At 37.4% G+C, this 15,323-nt stretch overlaps 1 protein-coding gene across 1 annotated transcript; it reads left to right on the top strand.

Moving 5' to 3' along the window:
- Nucleotides 1-425: 425 nt before the first annotated feature.
- LOC150101659 (uncharacterized) lies at nt 426-10,652 on the top strand. The gene is made up of 2 exons (XM_090400279.1): nt 426-660; nt 9,569-10,652. The coding sequence occupies exon 2, from the start codon at nt 9,581-9,583 to the stop codon at nt 10,532-10,534; it is 954 nt and encodes a 317-aa protein (XP_090256405.1). The 5' UTR covers nt 426-660; nt 9,569-9,580; the 3' UTR covers nt 10,535-10,652.
- Nucleotides 10,653-15,323: the final 4,671 nt, after the last annotated feature.

Genomic DNA, 15,323 nt, shown 5'->3' with positions numbered 1-15,323 from the left:
ACACTTATCGCCTCCGAAATCTCCACTACACGCCGGCCGATTATCCAATCGTCCCGGCTGTGACGCCGTTGCTGCCGGACGAAGGTGCCGCCAAGGCGCCGAGCAGCGAGCGGCAGATTGTGGGGCTAAAACCACTTTGTAATCACAGCACAAGCGTCCCGAGCCCGCATTACATCCAGGACAGATAACAAGGCGGCGGCGGCACCTCCAGCATCGTGATCAACTGGTTCGGACGGAGGTTGGGATAAGGGGGGGGGGGGGTCGACTGCACGCGTTGCTCTCTCTCTCTCTCTCTCTCTCTCTTGGAGAACTGCCAGCTATAAGTGAATGGCGATGGACGAGCGCGTGAATGAAATGAATCAATGGGCGCACAAGGCGCGTGCCAGCCTCACGGAGCAGTGGCGCCGACGTTAAGTTACGCGGCTCCAGAGAGATTGTGGGGTTTGGTGGTCTTCCACCGCGGCGTCAGGTATCGGCCCTACCCGTCTGACCTTTGGGCGACCCTGCAGACTCGGAGATACCTGTCGGCTTAAAGAGAGAGTGATGCGGAGGGTCCACACACAGCCCAGATGCTAAGTATGTTCGGGTGCTGCTGCGTGCCGCACATCATGGGCTCCTGGAGTAGGACTGCAGAATCTTCGCTTGTTTGTATACGTTAAGGTAAGCAAGTTTCTCTCTCCTATAAGGACACCGTAAACAAACCAGCTACATTTTTTCCATCCCTTTTCGCACTTGCATAACGTTACGTTATACTGAATGAAACATTTAGTGGAATAGCGAATGTAAACTGACTTCTGTAAGCGACAGATGTGACGCTACCATAAGATTTCTTAGCAAAGCATGTCACTGCCTTATTATATCTGAAATAGTTCGACTTTGCATTATACGTTTCTTTTAACTAGAAAGCACTCCGTGAAAGAAATGTTTTGCACTTTTCAACGGTTAAATTAGCGGAACAAAGCAAAATACTTCTTTCGTGTATTTTTCATGTTTATGGTTCCAAACCTACCTTGACATGATAACGACGAATTATTTGTCTTCAATGTGTCACTTGTATATATGTACATGTGTGTGTGTGTACGCGCGCTTGGTCTACCTGTTTTACTAATCACTGATAATGGCGCAGGCTCAACAGTCATTTATCTGCATTTTGCCGTTACTCTGTTGTATCCATTTTTAGACTCGACACTTGAAGAATTCTCCTCTAAATACAGTCATAAAGTAAGATCTCTTATTAACTGTTCACTCTTATTTGGAAAACTAGACTTTGGAACTGGACCTACTGAGAATGAAATCATTTTTTAAAAAAAGAAAACTGCCCGCAGATATGGTGTAACATTGCATCCTACATCATAATCAGTCTATGACTTCATTCGGTGTCTGGGGTAACATTACATCACTTTGCACCGTCACGACTACTTGTACTTATTATATTATTCAGGATGTTCATTATTTATTTTGACAGAAGTTTCATATATCGGTTAACGATAAAAGTACAGTACTTCAGTTTTTAAAACTGGAGAGGGAACGAATGCGTCGTTCTTTTTAATGATTAAACATAAAATTAAAAAAAAAAAAAAAAACTACAGTGTTCCTATTTAGGCGTTACAAATAGACCATAATAAATTGTGATAATCCGACTGACATGCACTGATTGCGTTTGGTCGAGATGAATAACTGGGACATCGCGTCGTCTGTGACTTGATTATAAAAATCTATTAAGATGTAGGTTAGCTGAAGTGCACTGTTATAGTAATTAATTCATTTATATAATACATCCTGCAGTATGTACAGTTTTAACTGTTCACAAATGTTGAGTGAAAAGACTAGGCGGGGGTAAGGGTATAAAGCGTTTGCTATTTTTAATTTAATCTATCTGTTCATATCGTAACTTGATTCCGTTAATAATTAAATATAATCAAGTTGAATAAGTTACCAGTTTTACGATATTGATATATATATATATATATTTTTTTTTTTTGTCTGGCGTGCATGTGTATGTATGCGTGCCTCTTCTCTAAAATACAAATACATTAAAAAAAATTCCTTGGGGTCCGTATTTTTAAGCTTTGATTTCTTTAAAGTTGATATGTGTTAAATTTTTCTACGGTATGATGAAGGTAGTTTAAAAAGGTTGAGGAAAAACTTTGCCAGTATTTTCCATTATGTCCCATCTGAAATCTTAACCAGGGATGGCAGAGTACATTATATCCAAATAAAACACAGTTTGATTTATCTTTTATATTTGTAGAATACGGAGAAGTAATGCTTGCGTGACTTTCAACACTATGCCCTCTATGTGAAAGTTAATTATCAAACACTTCTCTGGAGGTTCATATCTCATTTATTATCTCACTAATGTCACTTCACCTACTTCTTACACTTTATCTGATTAACTGAGAACAAACGACAAGATATCAAAAACTAAAGCAAGGAAGTAGTTCTTAAAAGAGTAACCTTAGGCACAAAAAAAAAGCTGTCGGTGTCCTGCGGTCTGTCATTTTGTGTCTAGGTATTTTTATAGGTTTACTTTTCAAACTGAATTGAAGAGTCTTACAACAAGGGAAAAAAATTAAATTAACCCAATAATAATAAATTCGCGTTGATACAAAACAGTGGAGTGCGTGTATAGTTTCCTCCCCTGAATTGAACAGTTTTTTGTTGTTGTTGTTTTTTTTTTAATTTCAAAGAAAAACTGTGGAGTCCTAAATTCTCTCAATTGGATAAAAAAATAAGTAAAATAAAATAAACAGTGGATGAAAAAGGAGAAGATATCAGAAAGCAAAGAGCTAAACCTTCTGGTATAATGCAACTGATTCCAGATCTTTTACAAACGACCTATACTCGTCTCTCTGAAATACATAAAATAATAAATAAATAAAAACACAGAAAACGTCCGAGATAATAATAAGGTGCGTTTCTTGCCTTTGCTCCGATTTAAAGATGTCCAATTTAAATCAAAGTACAAATTACAGAAATGTTAGCAAAGATCCGAAACTTTACCTAAATCCTTAAGCCAGAGCGATTCGGACAGAAAGCCACACAAATGGAAAAACAAAGTAATAAAATATTCTCCCAAAACCACCTAAAATTGAATGTATTAGTGAATGGATAATGGAAACTGAAAGGAAAATTATCTATCTAGAATAAAAGAGAAAAACTAGTTATGGACAAAAATTCAAATGATTGTTATTATGACGTTTAAAAAAAAAAATAAATAAACAGTAAACTGTAACAACCAAATAAAGGTAATACTGACGAAACTAGAGCTACTACAGAATTTGATGAATGCAAAAGATGTATTTTCTGAAGAGAAGAAAAGGGAGAGGTTTTTTTTTTTTTTCAAACAAAGAAAACGCATTAAAAATAGATTAATAGTGTAGTTATATTTAACATAGTACATGTTTCATTCCACTTTAGTTTAAGTCATCGACGTCCCCCCCCCCCTCCCTAAATGAAGATATAAGCTATAGCGTTAATCTATAGTTATAGCTATCAAAAGCTATAAACAACATATGTTACTGCAATTATTTACTACCTAACTTATTTGATTTGAATATTCTGAATCATTTTATATCCAGTCTAATACTGTGGACTTCTAAAGGGGCGAAATAGATTTTTATCCATTTCGCCCTTTCAGAAAAATACTGCATTTTTTTTTTCTGAAGAAATCTAACAAAAGTCTGAATGCGATGATTATTACACTCTATGTGGATGATTTTTAAAATGCATAGAAACATGACAGAAAATAATACTGAACCGAACTGAGCTTACGATACCAGTAACATAGCTGGATCGCAATGATTGATGGACTTGGCCAAGCCAGCAATAAAGTTTTCATAAACCTAATACGGTTTGGTATTATTTTCTATTAGAAATAGTTGGGGTATTTTTTTTTTGTTTTTTTTTTGCAATGTCACTAACAGTAGTTTAATTTAAGCTATGTCACAGATATTACCGGTGATGAAGATTGGTTCTTTTAAAGAAATTGGCTGATACAATGAAACAGTTTGCTAGCAGAAGCGACGATTCGGTCGGTTTTGATGGGCACGCCAAACTGCCTTATATCACTACCTTTCTAACGCCCGGGTCTCCATTTGATGTTGTGGCTAACCAAACCTGTCTTGTTAGGGAGCAGTAAATTTGCAGTCTTTTCGGCAATTGCCCCATCAGCGTGTCGTCATGGCTCGTGAGTATGACACAAGATGTCCACTACCGTCCTTGTAATCTTACGCACCGCCAAGCACTAATAGTCTTTAGCAACTGTCGTCCTAGCACATACACACCCTGTTGCCACTCTGCGGCAACCCCATCATTAACTACTGCTACGGTTGCTTGTCTTCGTCCCCTTAGGGAAACCGACACTCGTGACCGTTCCAAGAAGCCGCCACGGAACTGACGGGTTCGCGCACCAGCTAAGGACTGAATAAGACAGAAGAAGATAGATGGAACCCTGAAACACGCCTTCAAGTGCGCCCCTTCGGTATCATCTCCTTCAGAGCTGATAGCGACACTTGTAGGCATTCGCTAATCTTTAAGAAATAGGATTGACATCCCGGATAGGATCAAGTTCCTTTCTCCATCTATTCAACGAAAAAAAAAAAAAAAAAGCAAAAACAAAATTACAGATTGTTACTTAATAAAGGAGCTCTCTCTCTCTCTCTCTTTCACACACACACACACACACACACACACACACACACACACACACACACACACACACACACACACACACACACACACACACACACTAACAATACACACACAAATGCATCCTTTTCTTATCTATTTCATTCTCGGAACTTTATTTTTTGTTGTCCTCATTTTCTCCAAGAAGGAATAGAGACATCTCTTTTCTTCACTTCATTTTCTTCTCTCCGATAAAGCCCACGCATCCAAATTCTCTCTCGCTTTCGTGCTCTGTGACCTACTCTAATAGTATATGTACACAGAGAAAAACCCCTTGATTCTATTTTCCATCCCCCCCCCCACACACACAAAAACAACTCCTCCAGTGCTATTAGTTTCCAATAAAGTGTTAGCATCTAGAGCAACTGTCATTTCACTTCCTTCTTTCTTTTATAAATTGCAAACCACGATTACAAACAATTTATAAAATATTTCTTCCACTCTCCATTGAGTGAATTAAGTTTAAGAAGTCATTGTGTAATTTTCTACCCAATGCGATTTTCTATTCACTTGCTTCCTGCAACTTTTGATTCTGCTTCATTGCTTGCTATTTGAAACGAAGAACTGAATGCCAAAGTAACTTTCTGTTGTGATACACGATGTAATAGGGAACTGCAAACAAATTCTAAACAAATGAGTTCGTTATTAAAGTGTTACCTAGAGTACAAAAAAATATTAAAATATAATTAAAATGACTGGGTAATCACCGACAGTCATATTTCGAAAAAAAAGTATACGTTACCAATAACTAACCTCTTTTGTTTCCTGTGGGTATTCATGATTTTTCCTTCAATTCTGAAGTAGATGCAATATGCAGAAGTCAGTCAAACATATACGACCAGCCACACACCAGTATTATTACCAGTTAGCCTGTCCAGTTTTACTGTTGGTTTACAACCTATCGTATAGGTGGGTGTCACATAAAAAAAAAGAGTTAAAACTGAGATTTAAACCAAGCAAAAAAACTGAAAGTAAAATAATTAAATAAAAGAAATAAAATTTTCTAACGTTTTTTATTCTCCAAGGCAATAGCCGGAGCTTCTTTAGCTCTAACTAACGTTTTGAGGATCAGTTGGCAGCCAGTCTCCATCCTTCAACCATCACTGTTAGTGAGCTCGAAGCTATCAATGAATAAGGCTTTGAAGTGAGAGATTAAGGCAGACAACTACTGCCATCTCATGGCAGTAAAATCCTAAGAGGTATATTATGTCTGAAAAAGTGTAAGTTATATGATGAACGTTTGAGCTGTGGAGTTAAAACTTAAGTTTTCAGGAAGGAAACTTTACCTTCCTATGCCAAAGATTGGCTAACTTGGAACAGTCGAGAAAGGCCTAAAACAAAGTTCCTCTAGTGTCAGCGACTAGAATCGAGCCTATAATCTATCTTCAAGTGATTTATGTTATGGAAGTAGATTCTATTTCCATAGGGCTACACAAGCACCATCGAAATAAATAAATAAACACAAAAACAAAATCACTGATAAATGGAACATAAACCAAACACATATTGTAACTTTTCGGGATGAGCAAAACACATTGATGTTTCAGAACAGCAGTGTTGATGGAAATCCTAGAGTACGAAGTTTCCAAAAATAGAATGCTGGTATTTTAACTAGTTTTATTGCTTCTTTATTTATTTTTTAACCAAATTATTGAGGGTTACCTAACTTAAAACAGTTGCTTACTTACTCGAAGCATTAGTGCATATACACGCCATTCTAATCATGAGGTGCTAAGATGGCAACAGTTCAAACCGTAAGCTCAGTCTGTTTTTATGATATGCAAAATTTGACTCAGTAGTTCATCATCGTGCCTGATGATAAAGTATCAATGTATACTCGATTTCAAGAAACTAGTTGTCGACAAGACTTCTAGACATTCTTAAGAAACTAACTTCGAAAAAGATTACAGTATTAGCCTTGTAAGTCATAGGTAGTTTAACATGCTCCTAAAACTGACAGAAAATTCGGTAACTGGCAATTTACTCAACAGTTAGAATTCTTATTTATTCGCTGAACATCAAGACCTAGAAAGAGATTTTCTTAGTGAAAGCAGGAATTTCCCCAAATTAAATGCACTTCCATAACTTTAGAAACGTCCTGATCTCATTTTCCAGTCAGGTGGATACCCCCATTTGGGATATATTATTCGACAAACTTTAGATGTCCATTTTCGAATTAGTTGATCAGACAGAAAAAGATCACTTTCCTCGCTACCTCGTAGTCATAACCTTACTCCCTGCGGTTGTTTTATTTATTTATTTATGGAATGACACGGACAGAATAAAGTATTGTATATACATCAAAAGTAACTTCACCAAAAGAGTAAACAGAAAAATTTAGTGGCGTATCGGACTCCGAAATGTTGGAGTGCAATAGAAGAGTTGCAAGTTGGTTGTATGATATGTGCAGCTCACATTGTATTCATTCACTCCTAATCAAAAAATTGATCATCAAAAGCGAAGAATCTGAATGCCATTGAAATTGAAACTCTCGTGATCTCAGAAGACCGTAAAGATTGTTGGGAGAAACAAAAACACTAAATCACACAATCTTGGTTCTACAGTCCGTTGATAGATCCGAAGTGATAGGAATATTACCATCTTACAAGCACCTAAGAATAGAAATCGCTGTTACGATTAAGTCTAGAGAATATATGCTATTAGACAATATTTTTACTGATGACACATTTACAAGAAAGAAACTAATTATAAATAAATTTTTCTTGCTTTTTATTCAGCCAAATCTTACAGATTTTATCAAATTTTAAATATCTTGTTTCTGGCCCACCTAGTCCAGTCGGCTTAAGGACAGTCCTAAATGGAATCACGCGTAATGTGACTGCTGTTTCAACACCCTATCCATGTTCTCTGTGCTAAAGATTGTAAATCTGAATTCATCTAATCACTACGACGCATTTTTCTATATGTCAATAGCAATCGTTTAACTATTGATAAAGACGGATTTTTTGTTTCCTATTTTCAAGGAATATAGCTTACAAATTGAGCACGGACAGCCAAACTACATATTTCTTATTTCTCTGCACATGTATCGTAGTATCTTGTTTCTACAATATTTAATCCTTAACAGAAGAGTAGATGTCCTGTTTTTTTCTAACATTTTTTTTTCTATACCATTCAGAACCTGGTTTCCACTGTTGTTGGTTTTTTTTGTACCTTCACAAAATGCATCAAAGATGCTTCAAAAAAAAAAAAAAATTACAGTACAAATCTTATCCACTTTTCACGGGTTGCTTGTGAACCCCAATTACTTTTTAACTTTTGGATCTGGGAGCTGGGTTAGAAACAAAATACTTGAAAGAAACAACAGATATGATAATTCTTTTTTGAGAATGATTACGAAAGTGAACAGATTGTATCAATAGCAGTGTCATATTAAAAACGAGGGTATTAGGAAGAACTTGATATTGTTAACATTGAGAAATATGTGAGCAGAGATAATCTAAGGTGGTCTGGTAACTTAAACAGAATGGGAAAGGAGAAGTTTAGTAAAACAAATATTCTTCGCCAGGATTATAGGAAAACGACCCAGAGGAAGTCAGTGTAGTTAGAAGTGCCTTAGAAGACCGAAATATCAGATCTGATAATATTGGAGTCTTGACAGATACCAGATTAATTTGGAGAAAAACAGTCTATTTACAGTTGGCAATTATGTAAGCATTTCATGTAGTACTATCATAATATCCTGTATCCCCCCACCCCTTTGAGGATACCTATCATGTTTTCAAATTACGAGACTGGTTCTTATGCAGAACTGCATTTAAATTCAGGGATAAAAAAGTGACACTCTCTCTCTCTCTCTCTGAGGGTCCTATAATTTGGAAAGATTTTCTATGAAAAGTTAATGTAAAGATATAAAGTCTATAACTTTCTGGACAGACATCTGAAAAGTAGTGTAAGGAGCAGTGACTGATTTCTAAAGAAAACTGTGAAGGCAGACAACTTCATCCAAAGAAGTTCGATCAATGGTTTTGATCACGTGTATCAGTCTACCTATGTACCGAAATGCATTGAGCCGAACTAGCTGAATGGAAACTGAAAATTAAATATGTGAGATCTCTACTAATATGGACTGTTGGAATCGTTTATACCAACCCCACAGCAAAAAAATTCGTTTTATGATTTCTAATTTCACAATTGGAAGACCGATTCAAATGAACCTTTATATTTCGTTACAAATAAATTTATTCCTTAATGCAGAGAAAGTAGATAAACATTAGAGAATATATCAAATTTCATTAGGAATGCCATCAAAAAGTGATAAAAGAAAGTGGTGTTTATCAAAAGTGGTTTAATAAAAATGTACATAAGCTTTTGACGGAAAATCTACATCACGAATCCAAGTTTTTTATCATCAAAAAAAGAAGTGGCTGTGATAATATTAATTCAATAATTCATAATGAAAACTGTTGTTATTTAGTTAATCACCTAAAAACTGTATACTTTTAAGACATTTACTATATATGTTTTGTTCCCCATATGTAAATATGCACTTATAAGTCTCAACAATTATTGGACCAGGGACAGTGGACTATAGGTTCTGAGTCGCCTTAGATCTAATTTCGGTATGTTATCAGCTATCTTATTTCAAAAACATTTTATTTTCTATAAGAGTCTATCGGTCGTTGAACCGATGATCTCGTTATTTCTGCACTTTCTGACCGATAACTAGTGACCCATCCAAAACTATGACGTCACAAATAGCTCTTATTCAAGTTTCTATAAATATATATATACATAGCAGTAATCAAGAGAGTCAAGCAGAAAAAAAAAACTACTACAATATAGGTTTTAATATTTTTGTGCATTTATATTTGTATGTTGTGTGACCGCTTCATTTATGTTATGATTTATTCTTTAGGCACGACTAGTGATGACGGAACAATCCCGAAGTGAAACTACGTTGGCTGTCAACTGTCTGTTGGTAGTGCTCATTGTTATGATTACTATTCCCGGCAGGAGTCAAAGCCGACGTCTGGAGCCTCTGCGTCACGAACTTTCTGAATTTCAAGAGCATTCTTCATTGAAAAAGTTCTTCAAGAAAAATGTGTCACTCAGTGAGGAGGATGGAGCGACCACAACACAAGTTCTACTACACCCGAGACACGCTAAGCGTGCATGGAATAAAATGCACAAAAATAAAGCACGTGATAGTGACCTTTCTATCGTGAGTGATTCCATTGGTTCAGTTTATAAAAGTGACAACCACATCGTGTGTGACGCGTGCAACATACGTAATGATGATGCGCGTGATACGGTGCAGAAAATAAATAGACTTAAGCGTAGAAAACTAATTCGTGCCTTGAAGAGAAGAAAAAGAAATGTCCATAAGCAAGAAAGGAGGTCGTTAGTCACAACGGTTGAAGAGAAAAAACGCCACTTTCGAAGACGTCATAGACGTCGATATCGCAGACGACTTCACCAACGAATTTTACATAAAATCGTGGATAATTGGACTGAAGACAGAAGACTTGGACCGGAAGCACGTTCCAAGTTTCTCCATCTGCAATCCAGCAGTCCATCTTACGTGATTACAAGTGCATCGGAATTAAGGAAGGACTGGTGCCGAACCGTTCCTCTAAGACAGAAAATTAGCGAACATGGCTGCCGATCACAAACAGTAGAAAACAATTTCTGTTATGGTCAGTGCAATTCCTTTTTCATCCCACAGTTTGGACACGAAGGAAAGAGTGCTTTCCAATCTTGTTCTTTCTGCAAACCCCACCGATCCCACTGGATTACCATCAATTTGCAATGTTCTTCTCTCGTTCCTCCCATCAGACGAAAGAGAGTGTTGATCATTGAATCGTGTCGCTGTGCATCGTAGACTTAACGCATGCAACCTCTTCCGGTGCATTCGTCGAAGTGTATATAGAAAAATAGAAATGCCTTGGTGTGGTGTGTACATAAATGTTGTGTATATAATGTAGAGTACCTCAAAGCAATAAAATGTTTATCAGATGATGTGGAATGATGTTGCTTATTAACTTCGGTACTGCCTTTTAAAGACAAGATTAGAAAGTTGATTATTCCACCGTGACAAAACATTGTCTCGGTGGAATAACTAAGTATGACAATGACATATTTGGGATACTTTAAATTAGCATCGCTGTAACTTAAGTCTCTAAAGAGAATTATTCTGCAGATCGTGTCTATTCTCTGATGGTGAGGCTACTGTGAGAAAGCAAACAACAGAGTTTCTAGTGAAAAAAATACTACCTTCCCAACTTCGCCTAAAACAAAACACAAGTAACTCAAACTCGGCTGAAAATACTTAAAAATTCCTCGCGTACTTAACCGGATTTGAATCTAGATATTTCCAAACGAAGGGCACATCTTTCTGCAGAAGGAAAAAACCCATGACCCACAGAGAGTGTATAACACCTAATCAATACTTTCTTTATGATATTGGGGAACCCCACCACCCACTAAAATAAATAAATAAATAATAAATCATTATATTAATAATAAGTATAATAAATATGTTCGTGATCGAAACCACTAAAACACCTTTCGAAACGCTAAACCACCAGACAAACTAACATATCCTTCCTAACAACCACCTCAGACATCGGAATGGAATCTAGTTTCAAATAGAATTTTAAACTAGATCACTTATCAAAGGGTAGCGAAGTCACTCAATCACAGTTGTATCATTCATTCATTCATTCTTCAAAATCAATTTCAGAAATCGCTCTTTGTCTTTGTATCTAGATAAACGCAAAAAAAGATGGATCACTGCTAAAAAAAAATGGACAGAAGGGGAAGAATTTTACTCCTGGAGCCGCAGTAGGAGATAAAGTTGTGTTGCTTTTTTATGATTTTTACCTATATATAAACGTATAGAGGGTGGTTCAAAATTCCACGTACAAACTTTGAGGGGAGCTAGAGAACATCAAAATCAACCATATTCACATAGGAAAGCCTGACCGGAAAGGCCACCGGAAGAATACTAATAGGGACACAAAGATACAGAAATAACACAAGGCAGTAAGTGGTGTAAAAAACTTTATTAGGTGTAATTGAACAGTTCAATAGTAGTCGGATACATAATATGGTTTCACATCACGTGCTCAAAGTTACGACCATTAGCAGTGATTCATGCCTGACACCAACGACGCATTGATTGCCGTACATTTTCGAAAATAACTGGAGTTACCAGGATATTAGCAGTGGCGATAACGATTCTTGCCACGAGGTCGATGTCAGAGGCAACAGGCGTTTCTTACACCATGGCTTTAAGGGTCCCCCACAGAAAGAAATCAATGCACGAAATGCACGATAAATCAGGTGAGCGTGGGGGAGCTGTGCGACGGGTCCACCACGCCCAATCCATCCAGTCCCAAAGGATCTGTCCAAATACTAACGCACAGAAATGCCAAAATGGGCTAGAGCCCCGTCGTGTTGGAACCACATCTACCGACGCATAGTCATTGGAACATTGTTCAGTAAATCCGGCAGAACTTCTTCCAGAAAGGTCCGATACTTCTGGGAGTCCAGTCGGGGTGGTAACAGGTATGGGCCGACTAAACAGTCAGCGACGATACCTGCCCATACATTAATGGCGAAGTTGTTGTGCAGCATGTGATCGCACAGCGTGTGGGCTCTCATGGGCCCAAAGCCCATGAGCAATCTCATGAGCATTGTGATGATTGAAGACCCCTTCGCGGGTAAATGAAGCTTCATCCGTGAACAAAACAGAAGTTGGAAAATCCAGGTCTACGGCACTTTTCTGCAGAAACCACTGCGCGAATTCCACATGTCGAGGATAATCTTCGGCCATCAGTAACAGGCCCCGTTGTAGATAAGGACTCAGAGTGCAAAACGCGCAATACACTGGATCGAGATACTCCTATAGCAGAGGCAACGGCACGTGTGCTTATTTCTGGATTATTGTCCATTGCATGCAGCACCTCCTCTTCCATGGCGGGACTTCGCGTCGATCGTGGCCGCCCACTATCATGCCTAAATGATCCATAGTCACACAAATTCTGATGCAAATACGCAAACATTTGGTGATGCGGTACATGTCTGTTTGAGTACCTTTCGCGAAACATTCGTACAGCGGCTAGTCCATTACTGTCAGCTAACCCGTAAACGAGGTGCATGTCTGCTATCTCAGTGTTCGTAAAACGACTCATGTTCTTCGTACGACGTCGAAAGCTTGAATGAGGAAGCCTCAATTGCTCACCTGGAGCACTGGCGAACAGCGCCACCTATCACTTTCGAGTGGCGTTTCCGGTCATACTTTCCTATGTGAATATGGTTGATTTTGATGTTCTCTACCTCCCTCAAAGTTTCTACATGTAATTCTGAACCACTCTGTATATTTAACAGCTGGCTGTGAGTTAGATTTCCCTGGAGGTTTAAGCCAAATCGTCCAAGGCTTAGAAAACAATTTTTATCGTGATCTTCAACTTCAGCTTTTATATATATATATATATATATATATATATTAGGATTGACTCGGGATGTATATATTTATAAAATTAAAATTTAACTGACTAGAACCCGAGAAAGTATAACAAAAAACTTTAATAAATCACGAGTAGTTTCATCGGTGTTCCGACTTCTTCAGGTGAGTAAGAAAGTAAGAAATAACATAAGACTTATACAAATAACAAGGTAAAAAACATGGACTTTCCAGCTTAATAAAAAGAAACAGAATAGTAACAGTCATATTTGAATAGGTGACCGCATGCTACTGTTGGCACGCGGTCACCTTGAATTGAATGTGTGTTGAATGTGTGTGTGACACTAAGTTGAATTGTGTTGAATTGAATTGAATTGAGTTGAATGTGTGTGACAGCTAATTTTAGAGCGCCAGTATTGGATTACTGCGCTATGGGAATCAGGCAAATTGTAGCTTAGATTGTTGTTCAAGTGTGAAGGGTCCAGAACTATTTCTTTGGATTCTATAATTCGTCTTTCAAATTCATCCTTGCATATATATAAATTGGTTGTGCAGTCCCAATCAACTTGGTGTGGCCGTTCTTCGAGGTTAGAGTTTGCGGAGAAGAGAACATGCCTGGAAAGGGCGCTCGCACGTGTTCTACTGTAGGAGATGTCACGTCTATGTTCCTCAAGACGAAGTGAAATAGATTTATCTGTCTGGCCAAAATAAGGTTGACCACAGTCGCACATAACTTTATAAACACCAGGAAAATGCAGTTGGTTGTGTTTTTGTTTTAGTCGACTCAGAAAAGAACGAAGTTTTGGCAGAGTAGTATAGTCGGTCTTTATGTTGAATTTCTTCATAATCCTAGATAGTTTTGGGGTAAGAGAGCTGATAAATGGTAACTGTATGTGAGTGAAAGGTTTGGATTCATCTTCTTGTCGAGGTTGTTGGCGTGGTCTGAAACGTTTAGTGATGTTACGAGATGCATATCCATTATTTAAGAAGGTGTTTTTCAGGAAGTTAATCTCTGTTTGAAGGGCTTCTTCGGAAGTGAGACATCTTGCTCGATGGGCAAGGGTGGAGATGATGCCCAGTTTCTGAGGAGGGAAGTGATGAGAAGAGGCATGCAAATATCTATCAGTGTGGATGGTTTTTCGAAAAATTGAAAATTTAAGACAGTCAGGTAATCTACTGATCTTTAGATCTAAGAAGGGGAGAACGCCGTTAATCTCTAGTTCTGATGTGAATTTAATGTTCTGATGTTGATTATTTAAATGGTTTAGGAAGTTTAGAAGTTCCTCTAAACCATGTTACCAGAGCAGGAAAACGTCATCAATATAGCGTAACCACAGTTTAGGTTTTAAAGTAGCTATAGAAATAGCTCTCTCTTCAAAATCTTCTAAAAAAATGTTAGCTAAGACTGGAGATAGAGGGCTGCCCATAGCTAACCCGCTTGTTTGTTTATATATTTTATCTTCGTAGCAGAAATAGCCGGAATTTATGCAATGAGTTAGAAGAGCAAATATTTTCTTAGAAACCTTGTCCTTAAGAAGAGTCAGAACTTCATCTGTAAGTACATTCGTAAAAAGAGACACGATGTCAAAACTCACCATTCTGTCAGTCTATGAGATTTAAATTTTTTATTTTTCAGAGTTTTTGATGAAGGAGGAGGAATTGCCAACTAGATGTTTTGAAGAAGCTGCAAGATATTTAGACAGATTGTACGTATTACCTTCTACAATAGGTATCAAAGGAGTGTCAGCTTTGTGAATCTTAGGCAGGCCGTACAAACGAGGAATGAGGGGATGGAGAGAGCGGAGAGATAGTCTTGTATGTCTAAGAAGTTCAGAAGTAGATTTCAGAAGATTGTTTCTACGGTTATAAAGTTCTCTTGTGGGATCATTTTCTAGAATAGAATAGGTATCAGAACTTAATAAGTTGTTAATCTTTGAACGATAGTCAGCTTTGTCTAAGATTACAGTTGCATTCCCTTTATCAGCAGGTAAGATAATAATGTCATTGTTGTTACGAAGCTGGTGGATTGCTTTTCTTATATATATATATATATATATATATATATATTCTTATCCTAGTGTCCCCGATATTCAATGCAAATACGACTTTTTATTCTAACAATCGTCTTAGAACATCATGAAATAGAATTCCACTATCATCTACTTGATCGCACTCAGTGTCGTAATGAAAAAAACTGGGAAAG

This window comes from Typopeltis vanoorti, chromosome 11 (assembly GCF_054136105.1).
Source record: "Typopeltis vanoorti isolate ZY-2024b chromosome 11, IOZ_Tvanoo_1.0, whole genome shotgun sequence".
In the NCBI taxonomy this organism is placed as follows: Eukaryota; Metazoa; Arthropoda; class Arachnida; order Uropygi; family Thelyphonidae; genus Typopeltis; species Typopeltis vanoorti.
The sequence above is the reverse complement of the archived record's forward strand: the minus strand, read 5'-3'. Positions and strand labels throughout refer to the sequence as shown.